This window comes from Sinocyclocheilus grahami, unplaced genomic scaffold, assembly GCF_001515645.1.
Source record: "Sinocyclocheilus grahami isolate Dianchi unplaced genomic scaffold, SAMN03320097.WGS_v1.1 scaffold800.1, whole genome shotgun sequence".
NCBI classification, from domain to species: Eukaryota; Metazoa; Chordata; class Actinopteri; order Cypriniformes; family Cyprinidae; genus Sinocyclocheilus; species Sinocyclocheilus grahami.
Window position 1 is genome coordinate 199,046 of NW_015505979.1, and position 15,396 is coordinate 214,441.

At 42.0% G+C, this 15,396-nt stretch overlaps 1 protein-coding gene across 3 annotated transcripts in view; it reads right to left on the bottom strand.

Moving 5' to 3' along the window:
- Positions 1-427: 427 nt before the first annotated feature.
- LOC107561959 (collagen alpha-1(XV) chain-like) overlaps positions 428-15,396 on the bottom strand; it is a 62,633-nt gene continuing 47,664 nt past the window's right edge. For 2 of the 3 annotated variants that reach the window (XM_016246508.1, XM_016246506.1), the window contains exons 25-41: positions 14,989-15,054; positions 14,818-14,853; positions 14,167-14,220; positions 13,444-13,500; positions 12,482-12,541; positions 12,358-12,399; positions 11,325-11,346; positions 10,367-10,435; positions 10,217-10,242; positions 10,010-10,090; positions 5,717-5,864; positions 5,303-5,370; positions 4,353-4,478; positions 4,190-4,240; positions 4,016-4,078; positions 1,984-2,181; positions 428-861 (exon numbers count right to left, since the gene is read on the bottom strand). In XM_016246508.1, coding sequence (XP_016101994.1) covers positions 598-861; positions 1,984-2,181; positions 4,016-4,078; positions 4,190-4,240; positions 4,353-4,478; positions 5,303-5,370; positions 5,717-5,864; positions 10,010-10,090; positions 10,217-10,242; positions 10,367-10,435; positions 11,325-11,346; positions 12,358-12,399; positions 12,482-12,541; positions 13,444-13,500; positions 14,167-14,220; positions 14,818-14,853; positions 14,989-15,054 — 1,431 coding nt within the window. In that variant the 3' untranslated portion in view covers positions 428-597. The remainder of the gene's footprint in view (positions 862-1,983; positions 2,182-4,015; positions 4,079-4,189; positions 4,241-4,352; positions 4,479-5,302; positions 5,371-5,716; positions 5,865-10,009; positions 10,091-10,216; positions 10,243-10,366; positions 10,436-11,324; positions 11,347-12,357; positions 12,400-12,481; positions 12,542-13,443; positions 13,501-14,166; positions 14,221-14,817; positions 14,854-14,988; positions 15,055-15,396) is intronic. The other variant, XM_016246507.1, reaches the window with a different exon arrangement.

A 15,396-nucleotide genomic window follows, 5' to 3' on the forward strand; every position in this document is an offset into this window, starting at 1 on the left:
CATCGTCCTCTAGAAACAGCTAAATGTTTTTCACTTCTCATATTGTGACATAAACCAAAGGCTACTGGTTACTTAAAAACAAGCATACAACACTGATGAATAAATCAGACTAGCTGATGATCCATAACTGCACACGCTGTCACACATCTGATCACCGTTTGTAAAACATTTACAAAACTGGACATTTGAAACGTTCAGAGAAAGACATGTTTTCACAGCTTAATGGGATTGTTAGCAGGACTCTCCTAGAACAGTGTAGGTAGTGATGCTCTGGAGTACAGACAGCAGTGGTGTTTGGGAACGGCTCTATGACACACCAGCTGCTCTTCTGTTCATACAGAAACTCTCCTGAAACGCCAAAAACATCCACAAACTACACAAATAAGTCTAAAACGGCTACTAGCCGACCACAATTACTGCTCCACTGTCACGGCCTCATGCCAGGATATATTTACCGGCCTGGAGTATAAATACACATACACACAGAACCAAAAACAAAGCCATGGGTGGAGAAATATGAGAGCCAGAGGAGCAGCCAGCATCGTCTGCACTGCGGTCAGGCCGTCCTCGCTTCCACTGAACTACTCCAGATCATCACTAGAGTTTGAGTAATTCATGAGGGGGACTGAATGCAGATCGCTTGCTTGAAATGTGCATGAAAGAATGACCCAAAGCTGATTGGATCAGAAGCTGTAGAAGAGTTCCTCTAATCTTCAGAGCAGCTGTGAGTGTGTGCTGATGCAGTACTGACCAGAAGGGGTCGCTCATCACGTCTCGGCCGTCGAAGGAGTACAGCGGGACGCCGGGGGGGAGGAGGGGGCTGGAGAAGATGCTGTCCCAGTTCTTGAACAGGAGCTCACCCTGCAGACACACAGCACACATCAGACACGCTCCTCTCATCACAGCACACACTGATACAGGAGTTTAGACTCTTAAGTCGGCAGTCTGAACCCACACAACTTTCCTTCTCTCATATAACTGAGGCTTTAAAGCTTTGAAAGACACAATTAAAGTGGGACTGCATAGCTTTGTGTGCAAAAGTGTTCAAACGTTTGGGGTTGGTAAGATTTTTTAATTTTTCTGAAAGAAGTCTCTTCTGTTCACCAAAGCTGCATTTATTTGATCAAAAATACAGTAAAAACAGTGAAATATTATTACAGTGTAAAACAGCTGTGTTCTGTGTGAATCTGTGTTAAACTGTAATGTATTTCTGTGATGCGCAGCTGTATTTTCAGCATCATTCCTCCAGTCTTCAGTGTCACATGATCTTCAGAAATCAGTATAATATGCTGATCTGCTGCTCAAGAAACATTTCTGATTATTATCAATGTTGAACACAGTCGTGCTGCACAATATTTCTGTGGAAACCGTGATGCATTTTATTTTTCAGGATTCTCAGATGAACAGAAAGTTCAGAAGAACAGCATTTATTTCAAATAGAAATCTTTTGTGACATTATAAATGTCTTTACTGGCACTTTTGATCCATTTAATGCATCCTTGATGAATAAAAGTATGAATTTCTTATTATCTTTTGAACAGTAGTGTTATTTGTTATTGACTAAAATCTTCCTTTGCTCTTCTTGAACTCATGACACGAGCACTGATGATCAGCAAATAAATTCTTTCATGCTTTCAGTGAACCATTTGATCTGTTGCACAAAACAATGATTTGCTCATACACTGAAACGATCCAGTTCTCGACTCAATGATCCAGTCGAAGCAGAAAGTTATCAGTAAATCACAACCGAAGTTTGGTTTGGAACGGCATGAGGGAGAGTAAAGGGTTCATTATTTTGGGTGAACTATCCATTTAAGACCTATTCACACCAAGAACAAAACAAATTCACACAACAGCCAGATGAAGATGCATTGACCAGTACTCACTAGAGTTGAGCACAGGCCTTAAATCTTTACAAAGAAGCTTCACAGCGCTCGTGAGAGATCATGAATTATTAGTAAGAATCACAGAAAGCCGCTTTACCCTCAGGTTGACGATCGGCGAGTTTGTTCGGTACATGGGTTGCATGGTGTCAATCAGGTCCTGTAGGTGGTGTGAGAGGAAGGCCTTGTAGTCGTCTCTGATGCCCATGGCTTGAGCTTGAGTCCTGCACAGTTTATTAACCGAGTGGATGGAGCCCAGGTTTCCCGTCAGCGGCGTGTTGAGAGCCACCAACCTCAGCTGAGACACAGAGACACGCGTAAGACAACCCTAACCCATGTATCCTCCAAACAACAGTAAATGTGATTGTAACTTAACATGACAATTCACAGAAATGCTACAAATGTGTAGTATATAGAGGGAAGCACCGGTATGAAAGCAGTTATCTGCACTATCGGCCATCATCCTGTCAATCAAAAGGGGGCGTGTCAAACTGCAACTCAAGTGTGAAGAAAATGCCTCTTGTGTTGAATATACACACTAATAACGCATTAATGCAATCTCACTAAATATATATATATAGCGCCGTTAACACAGGTTCTATTTGACCCTATAAATGACCCATTATTCTTGCAAGGGTTGCCAGATCTGCAGTTTTCCATTATTTGAAGTGCGTCTGTCATCCAAAAACTGCAAAGAGCCTTGTGCTTTGTTACTTCTGAAAAGAAACAAAGTCTCAACTCTCAAATAATGCCCATCAATATTAGCCGTCAAACAATAAATGCTGCTTTGATGCTCCTAAATGTGGCGTGACAGATCAAGTGCTGTAGCGCTTCAGTCTCGTCTGCTTTGATAGTTATAGCACGAAACAAACACGTGTTGAAAGATACAGTACAGCTTCCTGAGATGTCTCATGTACCTGATCAATCAGTGTTTCAACCGAAAGAAAGATGTCAAATAAAACAGCTTGTGATTAATATGTGACTATATGTTGCATTTACCTCAGGAAAGTTATCTCTGCTCGCAGCTAGAGCTTAATTACTGTAAATTATATAAGTATGTCTGAATAAATCTGTCATGAAGACAAGTTTTATGAAAACGACCTCATGTGCAGTTGAGTTGCATAGAAACATTTCAGTTTTTGTTTGCCTGTGATTATTAGATCGGAACATGAATAGTTTGGGCTCTGTATTAATTTAACCTCTAATACTGAGAGGGTTCCCTGAATAGTTTGCAGCATTAGTTAGGAGAGATTTTTTTTCCTTAGAAGACCAAGCTATCGTAATGGGCAGATGTCATTCTGAGTCATCCCATCTGTGGAGGAATTGAGTATAAGTGGCTCTCTAATATATCAACGCTTCAGTCTGAAACACACAAACACACTGAGCACAGACAGACACAGAAGCAGAGATTCTGTGGCTTGAGTGTGTGTTTGCCGTCGTCTCTCTTCAGAAACCCAGACCAGCTGGACGATCTTCACCAACAGCAGATGGACAGCACCATAATTTAGTCTAAAACGGGAGCTCTGGACGCCGCAGGGACGCTTTTAGAGGCCTCATGATCTTCAGACCGAAGTTTTTCAGAACCAAACCATGACAAATCTCACATTCGTCTCTGTGGACGACAGCCTGGGAATGTTTGTGAGGTGAGTTGGACTGAGAGCGTGTTCAGCGCACTGCATCATGGGACTGATACGCTGTAAAAGCGCAGGATGCGAGACGAACGTTTTTCTGGGTTTTACCGCTGCTGGGGAGAAGATTCCAGCAGCAGGAGCCAAACACTCAACTCATGAATAAACACACACAGCTGACTCCTGACATGAGCACACACACACACACACACACACACACACACGCACTCACACACACACACACACACACACACACACACTCACACACACTCACACGCACTCACACACACACGCACGCACGCACTCACACACGCACACATTCACACACACACGCACGCACTCACACACACACACACATTCACACACACACACACACTCACACACACTCACACACACTCACACGCACACACACACACGCACTCACACACACACACACACATTCACACACACACACACACGCACACGCACGCACTCTCACACACACACTCACACACACACACTTACTGCGTTTCCGGTGTGTATTTTGGGTGTGTGGCTGATTTGTGGGGTCAGAATCAGGGGTTCAGCCTGTAGGGGAACACAGAAACATGAGTGCCACAAGACATAAAAAGACCATATTAAAAAACTTTTTTTTGTCCAATAAAATGTGTTCAGTGTGAACCAAAATGCAGTCCTTACATCATCCTGTGAGAGGACGGGGGACGAATACATCTCAATCAGCCCGCCGAGCTGTGGAAGAAACTCCACATGAAAACTGACCACTTCTAGCTGAGAGAAACTCAACATAAGCTCTGAAATATGAAGAGTATGATGAGCGCTGTTGACAGCTGGTATGAGTTACCTGAACCTCTCTCCAGCCTCCTGGAACCTTTACATAGAGTTTACTAGTGTCAATAACGAAAGACAGCGTCCCGTCCTCGAGCACAGACGACTGTCTCATGGCCTGCAGACTCACATACTTCCTGACCTGCAGGAAAACATGCCATTCATTACAGTGAAATACATATAGAAATTCTGCCACGACTTTCTTTCTTCCATGGAACACAAAACAAGATCTTTAACATATTTAAATGCTGCTGCTGCTCTTTCGAAATTTATAGTAATATATATTATATTTATAGTAATATTTAGTATATAATCTGAAAAATACCAGTATTAACCATTGTAATGAATGGAATTTAATTACATTTCTTCAAGTTAATACCTCATGATTGCTCAAAAAACGTCCACATTTATAAAACCTACATATTTATTTCAAACAAAACAACATAGATATTACTCTGAAACGTTTTCATACAAAAAAATAAAAATAATAATAATTTTACTTCCATAAACTTTCACTTTCAGATGCAAAAAGTGGTAAAACATTTTCATTGGTTATATCTCTTTAAACATTAATTGTAAAATTCAGAATTTATTCTGAAAAGTATTTAAAATGTATTCAGAATGAATGATTAAATGATGTGCATTTAAGGGTCTTAAAGCATTTGCAAAGTTTCATTCCCTTACTAATTATTATGCATTAAGCAGTGCATCTTTCTGAATGAAAGTGAGCATGTTTGATAAAGCAGTCCAGGTCAGGTTGGGCTCATAGGCCAAAATCAAGTATGAGCATCTTGAGCTATCCTTCGAGAAATATGACTGTATTCTGAAAACTGACCTCGATTACTGCTGTGAACATCTCAGGATCTCAGTGTTTGCATAAGGACACTCGAGCAGAGTGACAGTAAAGTAAATGACTGATGTATTTCACACGTTTGATGATACTGTTAGTGTTGTGTTTTCACTCACGGCACTGGAGGCCTCAGCGGCTCGTCCCGGGAGCCCGGGGGGTCCAGGAGGGCCAGGGATCATCAAGCCTGAAACAACATGAACTCTTGAGCGTCTGTGCATATCAAAGTGTGATAGCAGCAGAAATGTTTGCCTTCTTCACGGTGAGATGAAGAGCTGTCGGGACGCTCAGCAGGGAGGAGCGTCTGAGGGGCTCCCTCATAACCTTACATCAACAACACATCACTCCTGCGTCACAGCAGGACATCAGGACGGCTTCAAACAAATAAACATGTGAACCTCGTGACCCGCACCTAAGAAAGGGCTGCTGGCTTTAGTGACCTGGACTGGGCTGAAGATAACCGTGGATTTGTGGAAATGAGAAAAAAATACAAGAGACTTTTGAAATGTCAAATACTTTAAGGTTTTTCGTACCAGATCCGTGTTGTCCAGGAGGTCCGGGAGGCCCTGGCGGTCCAGGAGGTCCTGCGACGCCACTTCTCCCGAAACCCGGTGCACCAGGGGGTCCTCGTGGTCCTGGATGACCAGGGGGTCCAACAACAGATTCTCCTTTAGGTCCCTGCTGACAAAACCAATATTATTAGGCATTTCACAGCATTACTGTACATGTGAAAACCCATCCATCTTGACTCAAAAACACCAGACTTGGTCAAATTAAAGGAATAGTTCAACCAGTAATAAAAATGATCTTCCAGTTATTCAAAATGTCTTTTAAATAATAACAGCATGTGGATGGAAATTAGTGAGCAAACAATGCTTCTAAAATTAAAATTATTATTATTATTTTTTTTTTGGTGAATTTGTCTTTTTTTTTATCCATAATATATCATAATGTATAATTATATATTACCTATATAATTTTAGTATCATTGAAATGCTTTTATAATTTGATTAATATTTTCAATCAGTTTTTATTTTTATATTTTCCATTTTAGTTTTAATTTTATTTTAAGATTTTGTAATTTTTTGAAAAAATGTTTTTGTCATTTTTAGTTGTTATTCTTATATATATACTGTATATTAGGGCTGGTAATTTAATGTGTTAATTAGATGAATTAATTACAGTGAAAAATAACGCGTTAAAATTATTAACACATTTAATAATTGTTTACGCACTTGCCCCGCCCCAGATCAATGTGGGTCATCTGACATTTCATACAGTTGATTGATTACAAATACAAGGCAGGGCAACAACTCACTGCGTGATGAAGCCTAGAGAATATAGTTAGAATGTCCCTAAAATTCAAGATATGGGGCAAAAATGCCCCTGTTTCAGTTTTTGTCTCATATTTACATCGTATAGTTAAGCAGTATCACACGAGCAATAAGTGCAATATCACACAAGTGCAAATGTGATACTGATCTTATACAACAGTTCAGTAAATAAGAAGTTAATATTGTGTTATTTTAGACACAATGTTGTCTGTTTTGCTCAATTTTGCCAAAAGAAAAAATAAAGACAAAGCAGAACTGTTTGTCTTTCATTTAATTTCTTAATGCACGTTTTGAACGAATTGGGTGAGACATTTATTTAAAAGCATCTCAACCCGCTCAGAAGCAGTTCAGAGTTTTGGCATAAGGGACACAATGTCTTTGTTCCCTCCATTAGAGAATGAGGGTTGCCATATGTAACCGAGATACAACCTATGGACTCACTAAAAGGGAGTTCTACATAGGGAAGGTTTCTGTGGGGACAACTACCAAGCACTGAACCAGGCGACAGACCAGTTGTCTGTCTAGGGAAACACTGAGTCTTTATTAGGAAAAGGGCAGTGGATTAATTAATTTCCTTCCTTGAAAGGAATAGCTTGCAGGGTCACCACTTGGTCCATAAGGGGAGTAGTGGCAATCTTTGGCATGCATCCAGGCCGGGGTCTCAGAATAATGTAAGAGTTGCTGGTCCGAATTCTAGGCACGTTTTGTAAACAGAGAGGGCTTAGATTTTTCATCTTCTCAGTGAGTATCGTCAGGAAGTCGTCTTCGTAGAGAGGAACTAATTCAACTGATTAGAAGGCTCAACAGATCTCTTTCTGTAAGGCCTCAAGGCCACTGAGAGATCCCAAGAGAGGATGAAGCGCGTTCTAGGAGGATTCAACCTCTGCGCACCTCATAAGATCCTAATAACCAGATTTTGCTTCCCCACCAATCTGCCATTCACAGGTCCGTGGCTCACCGCATACACCCTGAGTGTAAATGCAGAAGGGTGTCTGTCCAGGCCCTCTTGGAGCAAGGACAGCACTGATCCGATACCACATCTCCACGGGTCCTTCCCTTGGGAAGAATGCCTTTTTCCTCACGAAAATGTGCCACTTTAGGTTGTATAACCACCTTGTGAGGGGGCTCTAGCCTGAGTGATAGTGTTCACCACTGTAGGGGAAAGACCTCTAATCCCAGCTCATCCCATTGAGGGACCGAGTATGGGGATTCCAGAGATCTGGGCACGGGTGCCAAATAGTGCCTTTGCAATGAGGCTCACTGGGGTAGATGCATACTTGCGTAGGCCCCCAGGCTAGCTGTGTGCCCGTGCTTCCGTGCTGAGGAAGGTCTCAGATTGGGAACCACAATGGGCAAAGGGAGGAATCCTGTGAGGCAACAGATGTGTCTGTGCATGACTGAATCATTCCAATCAGCTGAACCGTCTGGGGATGGAGCCTCCACTCATCTCGGAGAGAAACCTGTCGCAAGAGTGATTCCGCTGTGCAAATGAGGTCACCCAGAATGTGAGTGGTTTGCAGAAACCTAAGTTCAGCTGGCTCCAGGAGGAGATGACGGGTGAGTTGTGGCATACGATGGGAGCGACTACTATGCTGTGCTGTCCTTCCGAACTAGCACGTGCTTGTCCTGGATCAACTGTCAAGAAAAAAGCACTGCCAACAACTTTTGGGCAATCGACTGCCCGTGCAGGCAGGAACCGAACAGGTCCCTAAGGCTGCATGCCCATTGCATGAAGCACCTCAACCTATCCTGGAATCCGTTGTTAGAACGGTGCTTTTGGACACTGATCTAGAGGCACACCCTCCCATAGAAACAGAGGTCCTTCCGAGGACTGGAATGAGACAGCACCTCGTGTGAAAGCCACATGGTGCCAGTCACTGAGCCATGCTCATCTCAGAACTCGGTCATACAGGCAGTGCTGAAGCTGTCTTATAAGCATCTTCTGCTGGCATGACGCGATCAAGGATACCATACCCCAGGAGCCTCTTAGTAATTCAAGAGTAACTGCTATTCCGTGCTTGGAGCCCCCAAGCAACTCAGCACTGTTGGAGCACAGACCTCCTCGAGATGTGCTGCCTGGAAACCGAATCCAATTTCATACCGAAAAAAGAGGTGCTTTACCCAGTGGAGAACTTACTCTTTTCCCAGCTGACCTGAAGGCCCATTTGGACTGGGTGATGGGGTAACATGTCCCTGTGTACACCCACCAAGTCTCGAGAGTGCGCAAAGAAGCCAGTCAACAAGACAATTGAAGGTGTGAGCACCCACTTCCCTAAGAGGGAACTGGTGGTGTCACCTGGCTGCGAGAAGATAGCCGTTAGTTGGGCTTAACCACCGGTAGGGTCAGTGAAGTTCTTGAAGGGTGTCCCTGGCGACAAGCAGGCGGTGATTGCTACATCGGGGGTCCAAGGATAGAACCCAACCCAAGCTGGGGCAGAATACTTCCACCCACTTGCTGACTGTCGAGAATTGCTGGGCAAATTCTTCAGATGGTGTCACCAGAGAGACCAACCTGGGAAATAGGGGCATCTAGAAAGAGAACTTTCTCAGAACCAACATCCCCGTCAGGTTGAACCACAGGTGGCACTTCTGAGCCACTAATGTGGACATAGCCCTCCCAAGAAGGAGTCTGTTGTCTGACGGGAGTCTCAGACTGCCCCAGCAGGTGGCGGCGTTTTCGCGCAAAATGCACCACGATCGCTCTCTCCATTGGGGGACACCCTTATATCCCTTCGCTGGACCGACGTCAAGGGAGGTGATAAAGAACGCGAGCCTTGAACACACCGTGCTGACAACCATGTCCTCACTAGAAGGACATAAACCATCCACAAAATCTGCTTCAGCATGGGCGCAGCCCAAACACTGAGCACAGCGATCGAGCCTGTCAGAGGGTGAGATGTACAAACCGCAACCAGAAGGGCATGGATGGAAAGGTATGTTGTAAACACACACAAATCCACCCGTGGAACTCTTTTAGGAGGAAATTTGCTTTCAGAGATTGGCGTTGAAGCACCCAGGGGTACTCTCACTACACTTATCTGTGTATGAACAAGGGAGGACGCGTGAGCAAATGCCACGCTGGCGTATTCATACCCGGATATCTGGGGCGTGGCCAGCTATGCACATTTTTGCTATCCATTTTCATTGGCCTTTTCTCAATGATGTCAGAGGTGTCTGGGCTCCCAAGTGCAACCCCTAGTGTTGGAACTTGGACACAACTTTGAAGTGACCGACTGAAAGGGAACTCTGAACTATCAATCAGACGACAGAAGGCATGGAGTAGATTTTGTGAAACGGCAAGGTTTGATCATGTTGATCATTTAGAGCTTTAGAAAGTCATGATCGAATATGATACAGTAGCTGTATGGGGTTAAAATAAATGCAACTCTTCTGGAGTCTAATGGGAGATCTGACAGAATTAGTGGTCATGTAATGCTTTCAGTTGCAGTGATCTTATATAAATTGATGTGTATATATATATCTGTCACTCACTGCTGAACCTGATCTCCCCGGCAGCCCTGGCATCCCAGCTTCTCCTTTCTCTCCTCTGAAACCCTGGTCACCTTGACCAGCCTGACACAGACATGCATTCAACAACAACAGGTCAATGCAGTTCCTCAGTCTCTATTTAATCAATGTTGAAACGCTCTCAATATCTGTGAGAGAATGTCTGATGAAGAATGTCTAGATGAAACTCACCGTGACTTTGGTTCCCAGTGTGTCGCCTATGAGAGAACAGATCAGAGCATTAGAAACACGCGTGAGTTCAGAACGACATGCAACAAACACCTCAAAGTCAAGCTGTTCCAGGAAAGAAGGTGTGGTGTGATGTGACTGTCAGGTACATACTGGAGGAGGACGCTGATGATGATGATGGCAGATCTCTCTTCTGTCCAGACGATGAGCTGCTGGCGCCCCCTACAGGTCAGAACCACACAATCAACACAAACCGTCAGAACAACACCAGCAAACAGATCATACTGACAAAAACTATTCCAAATATGTAACATTAAAATTTGACATTTTAAAAATGAAAAGTTATTTTTGAAAATTACAGATTGTAGAAAGTACATACTTCAAGTTCACATTTAAGCAAAATAGAGGAGTAATCATTAAGCAGACAAAACCATTGCCTGATTCATTCTAAGTAAAAAATGACAAAAAATAATCTGATCTGATTCTAATGTGAATTCGTTTTAACAAGAAAAGTGAGACAAAAAGTGAAGATTATTTTGTACTGCTAAAAACACTACCATCCAATAGTTTGGGGTTGGTACATTATTTTTAATGTTTCTGAAAGAAGTCTCTTCTGCTCACCAAGGATGCATTTATTTGATCAAAAATACAATAAAAACAGTGAAATATTATTACAGTGTAAAACAGCTGTGTTCTGTGTGAATCTCTGTTAAACTGTAATGTATTTCTGTGATGCGCAGCTGTATTTTCAGCATCATTCCTCCAGTCTTCAGTGTCACATGATCTTCAGAAATCAGTATAATATGCTGATCTGCTGCTCGAGAAACATTTCTGATTATTATCAATGTTGAACACAGTCGTGCTGCACAATATTTCTGTGGAAACTGTGATGCATTTTATTTTTCAGGATTCACAGATGAACAGAAAGCTCAGAAGAACAGCATTTATTTGAAACAGAAATCGACTGTAACAAAGCTCTTTACTGACACTTTTGAGCAACTTAATGCATCCTTGATGAGTAAATGTATTAATTTCTTATTTAAAAATCATACTGTCCTCAAACGTTTGATCAGTAATGTATGATAATCAGAAAACATCTCTTAAAACTCACCTTGTTTAGAATCACTGTTAACCTTACCAAAAGAAAAGAAAGACAAATAAATGTTAATATAACCGGTGAGAAACAGTGTTAATTCAACACACTGGATGAATATGGAAGACAGAGGAAAGGTCAGTCATGTTCTGATGTTCATGAGATGAAGTATTTCAGCAGCAGATGCTCCGGTGTGGTTGTGAAGGTCTTGCACAACAAGCAACAACTAAAACTTTTCCATTCGGAAAACTAAACATCATGCAATGCTCGTTCCATTTGGAGATCATGGCATACGAGAACACAGCAGAGTCTGGAGAAGCATGAAGCGTTTATGTCCTCAGCACACCAGCAGCATGATCATGAGCATTCCTCTGTCCGTATGACATGCAGCATGCTGAAATGACTGCCATACAGATGCATGTGTGGTTATGGACTATACGCACTGAATGCTGGGATATGCACAACTCTCCAGCCTTCATATGTCCAGTTACAGAGTGATAAAACAGGCACAAATCTGAGATTACAGCTGCATTATGTGCTAATTTTAGATCATTATCCACAGAATGCATCACTATTTAAACATAACGTGTGTTTACTATGAAATCACTGACTCAGAAACAGCCACTGGAGCTTTGCTTTGACTCTATGAGTCTCAACATACAGCGGCTGCACTGAAGGAATGACAACAGGCAAACAGGCAGTCATCTCTACCTGAAGCACCTCATGCCGTAGATAAAGGGAAAATGGTCATATAAAGAAAGATAATAATGCATGAAATCACATATTTGCCCCTTTGACATCTGTTAAGTTCATATAAAATGCACTTAATGAATTGGTTATTAGCAGAGACAGTAGATATGTGCATTAAACTTAAGATGGGTCAAGTGTGCATTACTTAAAAGGTCTTCACTTTTAATTATGACAAATCAACTGAAATGTGGAGGAATAATTATTGAGCAGCGTTAGAGTTTAAAGACGATGATGATGATGATGATGATGATGACGATGATATTGAGCTGTAGACAGTGCGTCACACACATCAGTCACTCACGGGTATTTTGCAGCCGGGTCGAGGAGGGACTGGAAACACGGTCTACAGAAACATGAGGGAAAGTGACACTGAGCAACAGCACAGAGCCTCTGTGTGTATGAGACAGAGACAGAGACACACTCACTCCGTTAGGACAGCTGAAGATTCCCGCTCGTCCTGGAGGCCCCGGCGGCCCCGGCGGGCCCTTCAGACAAAAACAAAACATACACCATTTACACCATCACAAACTATTACCAAACATCATCGACCGGAGATCTACAGCAGACGGGTGGAGCAAGAGATTTCAACACGCACCCATCTTACTAATGAAGGAAAGCGATTAGCACAACAGTCTGCTCTCCGCTTCTAAATGCTTACAGACACTTGTTGTTTTTGCTGTTGTTATGCAGTTTGTGTAACTGCCATGCACATCCTTGATCTTTTAGATAAAACTGCTCATTTCTTTTTTGTAGAGTATGTAGAGGTAGACAGTGAGGCCCACTTTAAAGGAATAGTTCACAAAAAAAAAAAAATTATTTGCTGCAAATGTACTCATCCTCAGACCATGAATTTGTTTCTTCATCAGGTTTGTAGACATGTAGCACTGCATCAGTGTCTCAGCAATGTCCTTCTTGTGGATTATTGTGATGTTTTTATCAGCTGTTTGGACTCTCATTCTGACGGCACCCATTCACTGCAGAGCATCCATTGCTGAGACACTGATGCAGAGCTACATTTCTACAAACCTGATGAAGAAACAAACTCATCCTGATCTCGGATGGTTCGAGGATGAGCACATTTTCAATTAATTAAATTTTTTTGAAGAATAATCAAGTTCGGCATTTTGGTTCTTGTAAATTCTGGGGAAAAGACGTGAAATGGTTTGAGAAACAGAGAGCTCAACAATCTAGTTTTGTTACTGAAGTGCCATTTAAAATATCCATATCCATATATACATTTTTTAAACAATAATGTATTAAAACTTTCAAGACAGACAAAGCATGAGCTTCAAGGCTGCTAAAAGATGACATATGCTACGGTAGTAATCAGTGCCATTTCATTTGAAAATGGGTGAAAAATATGTTTCAGAAATATATATAAACTCACAGGTAAACCGACAGAATCTCCTTTTTCACCCTTACGGCCGTTAATTCCTGGACGACCCTGAAGAAACACAGCATCACATCCACAATTACAACCACAACACTCTGTGTATATACATATCTTCAAACGTTTGGGGTATTAAAGAAATTAACACTTTTATTCATCAAGGACGCATTAAATGGATCAAAAGTGACAGTAAAGACATTTATAATGTTACAAAAGATCTATATTTCAAATAAATGCTGTTCTTCTGAACTTTCTGAAATCCTGAAAATAAAATGCATCACGGTTTCCACAGAAATATTGTGCAGCACGACTGTGTTCAACATTGATAATAATCAGAAATGTTTCTCGAGCAGCAGATCAGCATATTATACTGATTTCTGAAGATCATGTGACACTGAAGACTGGAGGAATGATGCTGAAAATACAGCTGCGCATCACAGAAATACATTACAGTTTAACACAGATTCACACAGAACACAGCTGTTTTACATTATAATAATATTTCACTGTTTTTACTGTATTTTTGATCAAATAAATGAGCCTTGGTGAGCAGAAGAGACTTCTTTCAGAAACATTAAATACTCTTACGGACCACAACCTTGAACATCACTGTTAATCTTGTTAAGCGTTATATAATGCTGTAATGTCCACTAATGCAGTTAATGACAGATACTGTATATTGAGTCTGCATGTACAGGTTTATGATTTTAGGTAACGTACTGAATGTCCTGGAAATCCAAACTCGCCCTTTGGTCCAGCGGGTCCGATGGGGCCCTGCATGTGATGACATAAGACAGAAATCAGAGGAATGCAGACTAACACAAACAGGTGCAGAGCTGAGTGTCGTCTGCTCTCGCCTCAGCACTTCAGCACAAAACCTTTTGAACAGAAGCAGCTGTACGCAAACAGCAAAGCCCCCGGAACGGGAAAAACACAGATGAATTGTAAAAGAGTAAAGGAGTCCGAATGTTGTAAGAATTGCAGAAAAGTATCGAAACGACTGATTTGCATTGTGTTGTGTAGCTCCGCCCACAGGGAACTCTCATTGGTCCATTTCACATAGTTAAATATTAAATGTCAAGTGTGCACTGATTGGCTGTGATTTTGTCATTTCTTGTGGTATTTGTTTTAAATGTGGACAGAAAAAATTACGATGCTGGAAACTGAGAAATTCAAGTTTTAGAAAACGAATTTCTACAGGAAAATTGAGGAACGCCAGAACAATAGTTGGAGAATGATGTAAATAACTATATTTTTCTGATCACTGATGGGATTAATTAAACATACTCCCTCTAAACTTTCATTTGGAACATTCATAATGAATAATAAGAGTCAAAGTTTAATAAATGAGTCACAACATCTTCCTCTCACCGTTTGACCTGGAGCTCCAGGAACGCCACAGTCTCCCTGTGACAATCAAAGAAAATAATCAAATAGATGCTTTACTAATCATGTCCGTCTATCTGAACGGTCTCAGAGAGGTTTGGTCTTGAGTAATGCAGCGGTTAGAGGACTGTGAAGGCTAAAGAAGTCATCGCTGACCTTCAGTCCTTTCGCTCCCTGCGGCGCATGAACTCCAGACACAATCCCCGGCTCTCCTTTCTGACCCTACAGCAGCAATTCATGCGAAACACACACAGCAGAATTAAAAACACACTCACATCCATATTCAGCAATGACAAGAACTTCTGATGACAATCTATGAAATCCGAATATGATACACACGCAAACCTCTGCAGCTATTTGAATCACACACACACACACACACTCACTGTACACACAAGAGTGTGTGTGTGTTTGTGTGCATGTGTGTGTGAGCGTGTGCATGTGCATGTGTCTGCGTGTGTGTGTGTGCGTGTGTGTGAGCGTGTGCATGTGCATGTGTGTGCGTGTGTGTGTGAGCGTGTGCATGTGCATGTGTGTGCGTGTGTGTGTGTGTGTGCGTGTGTG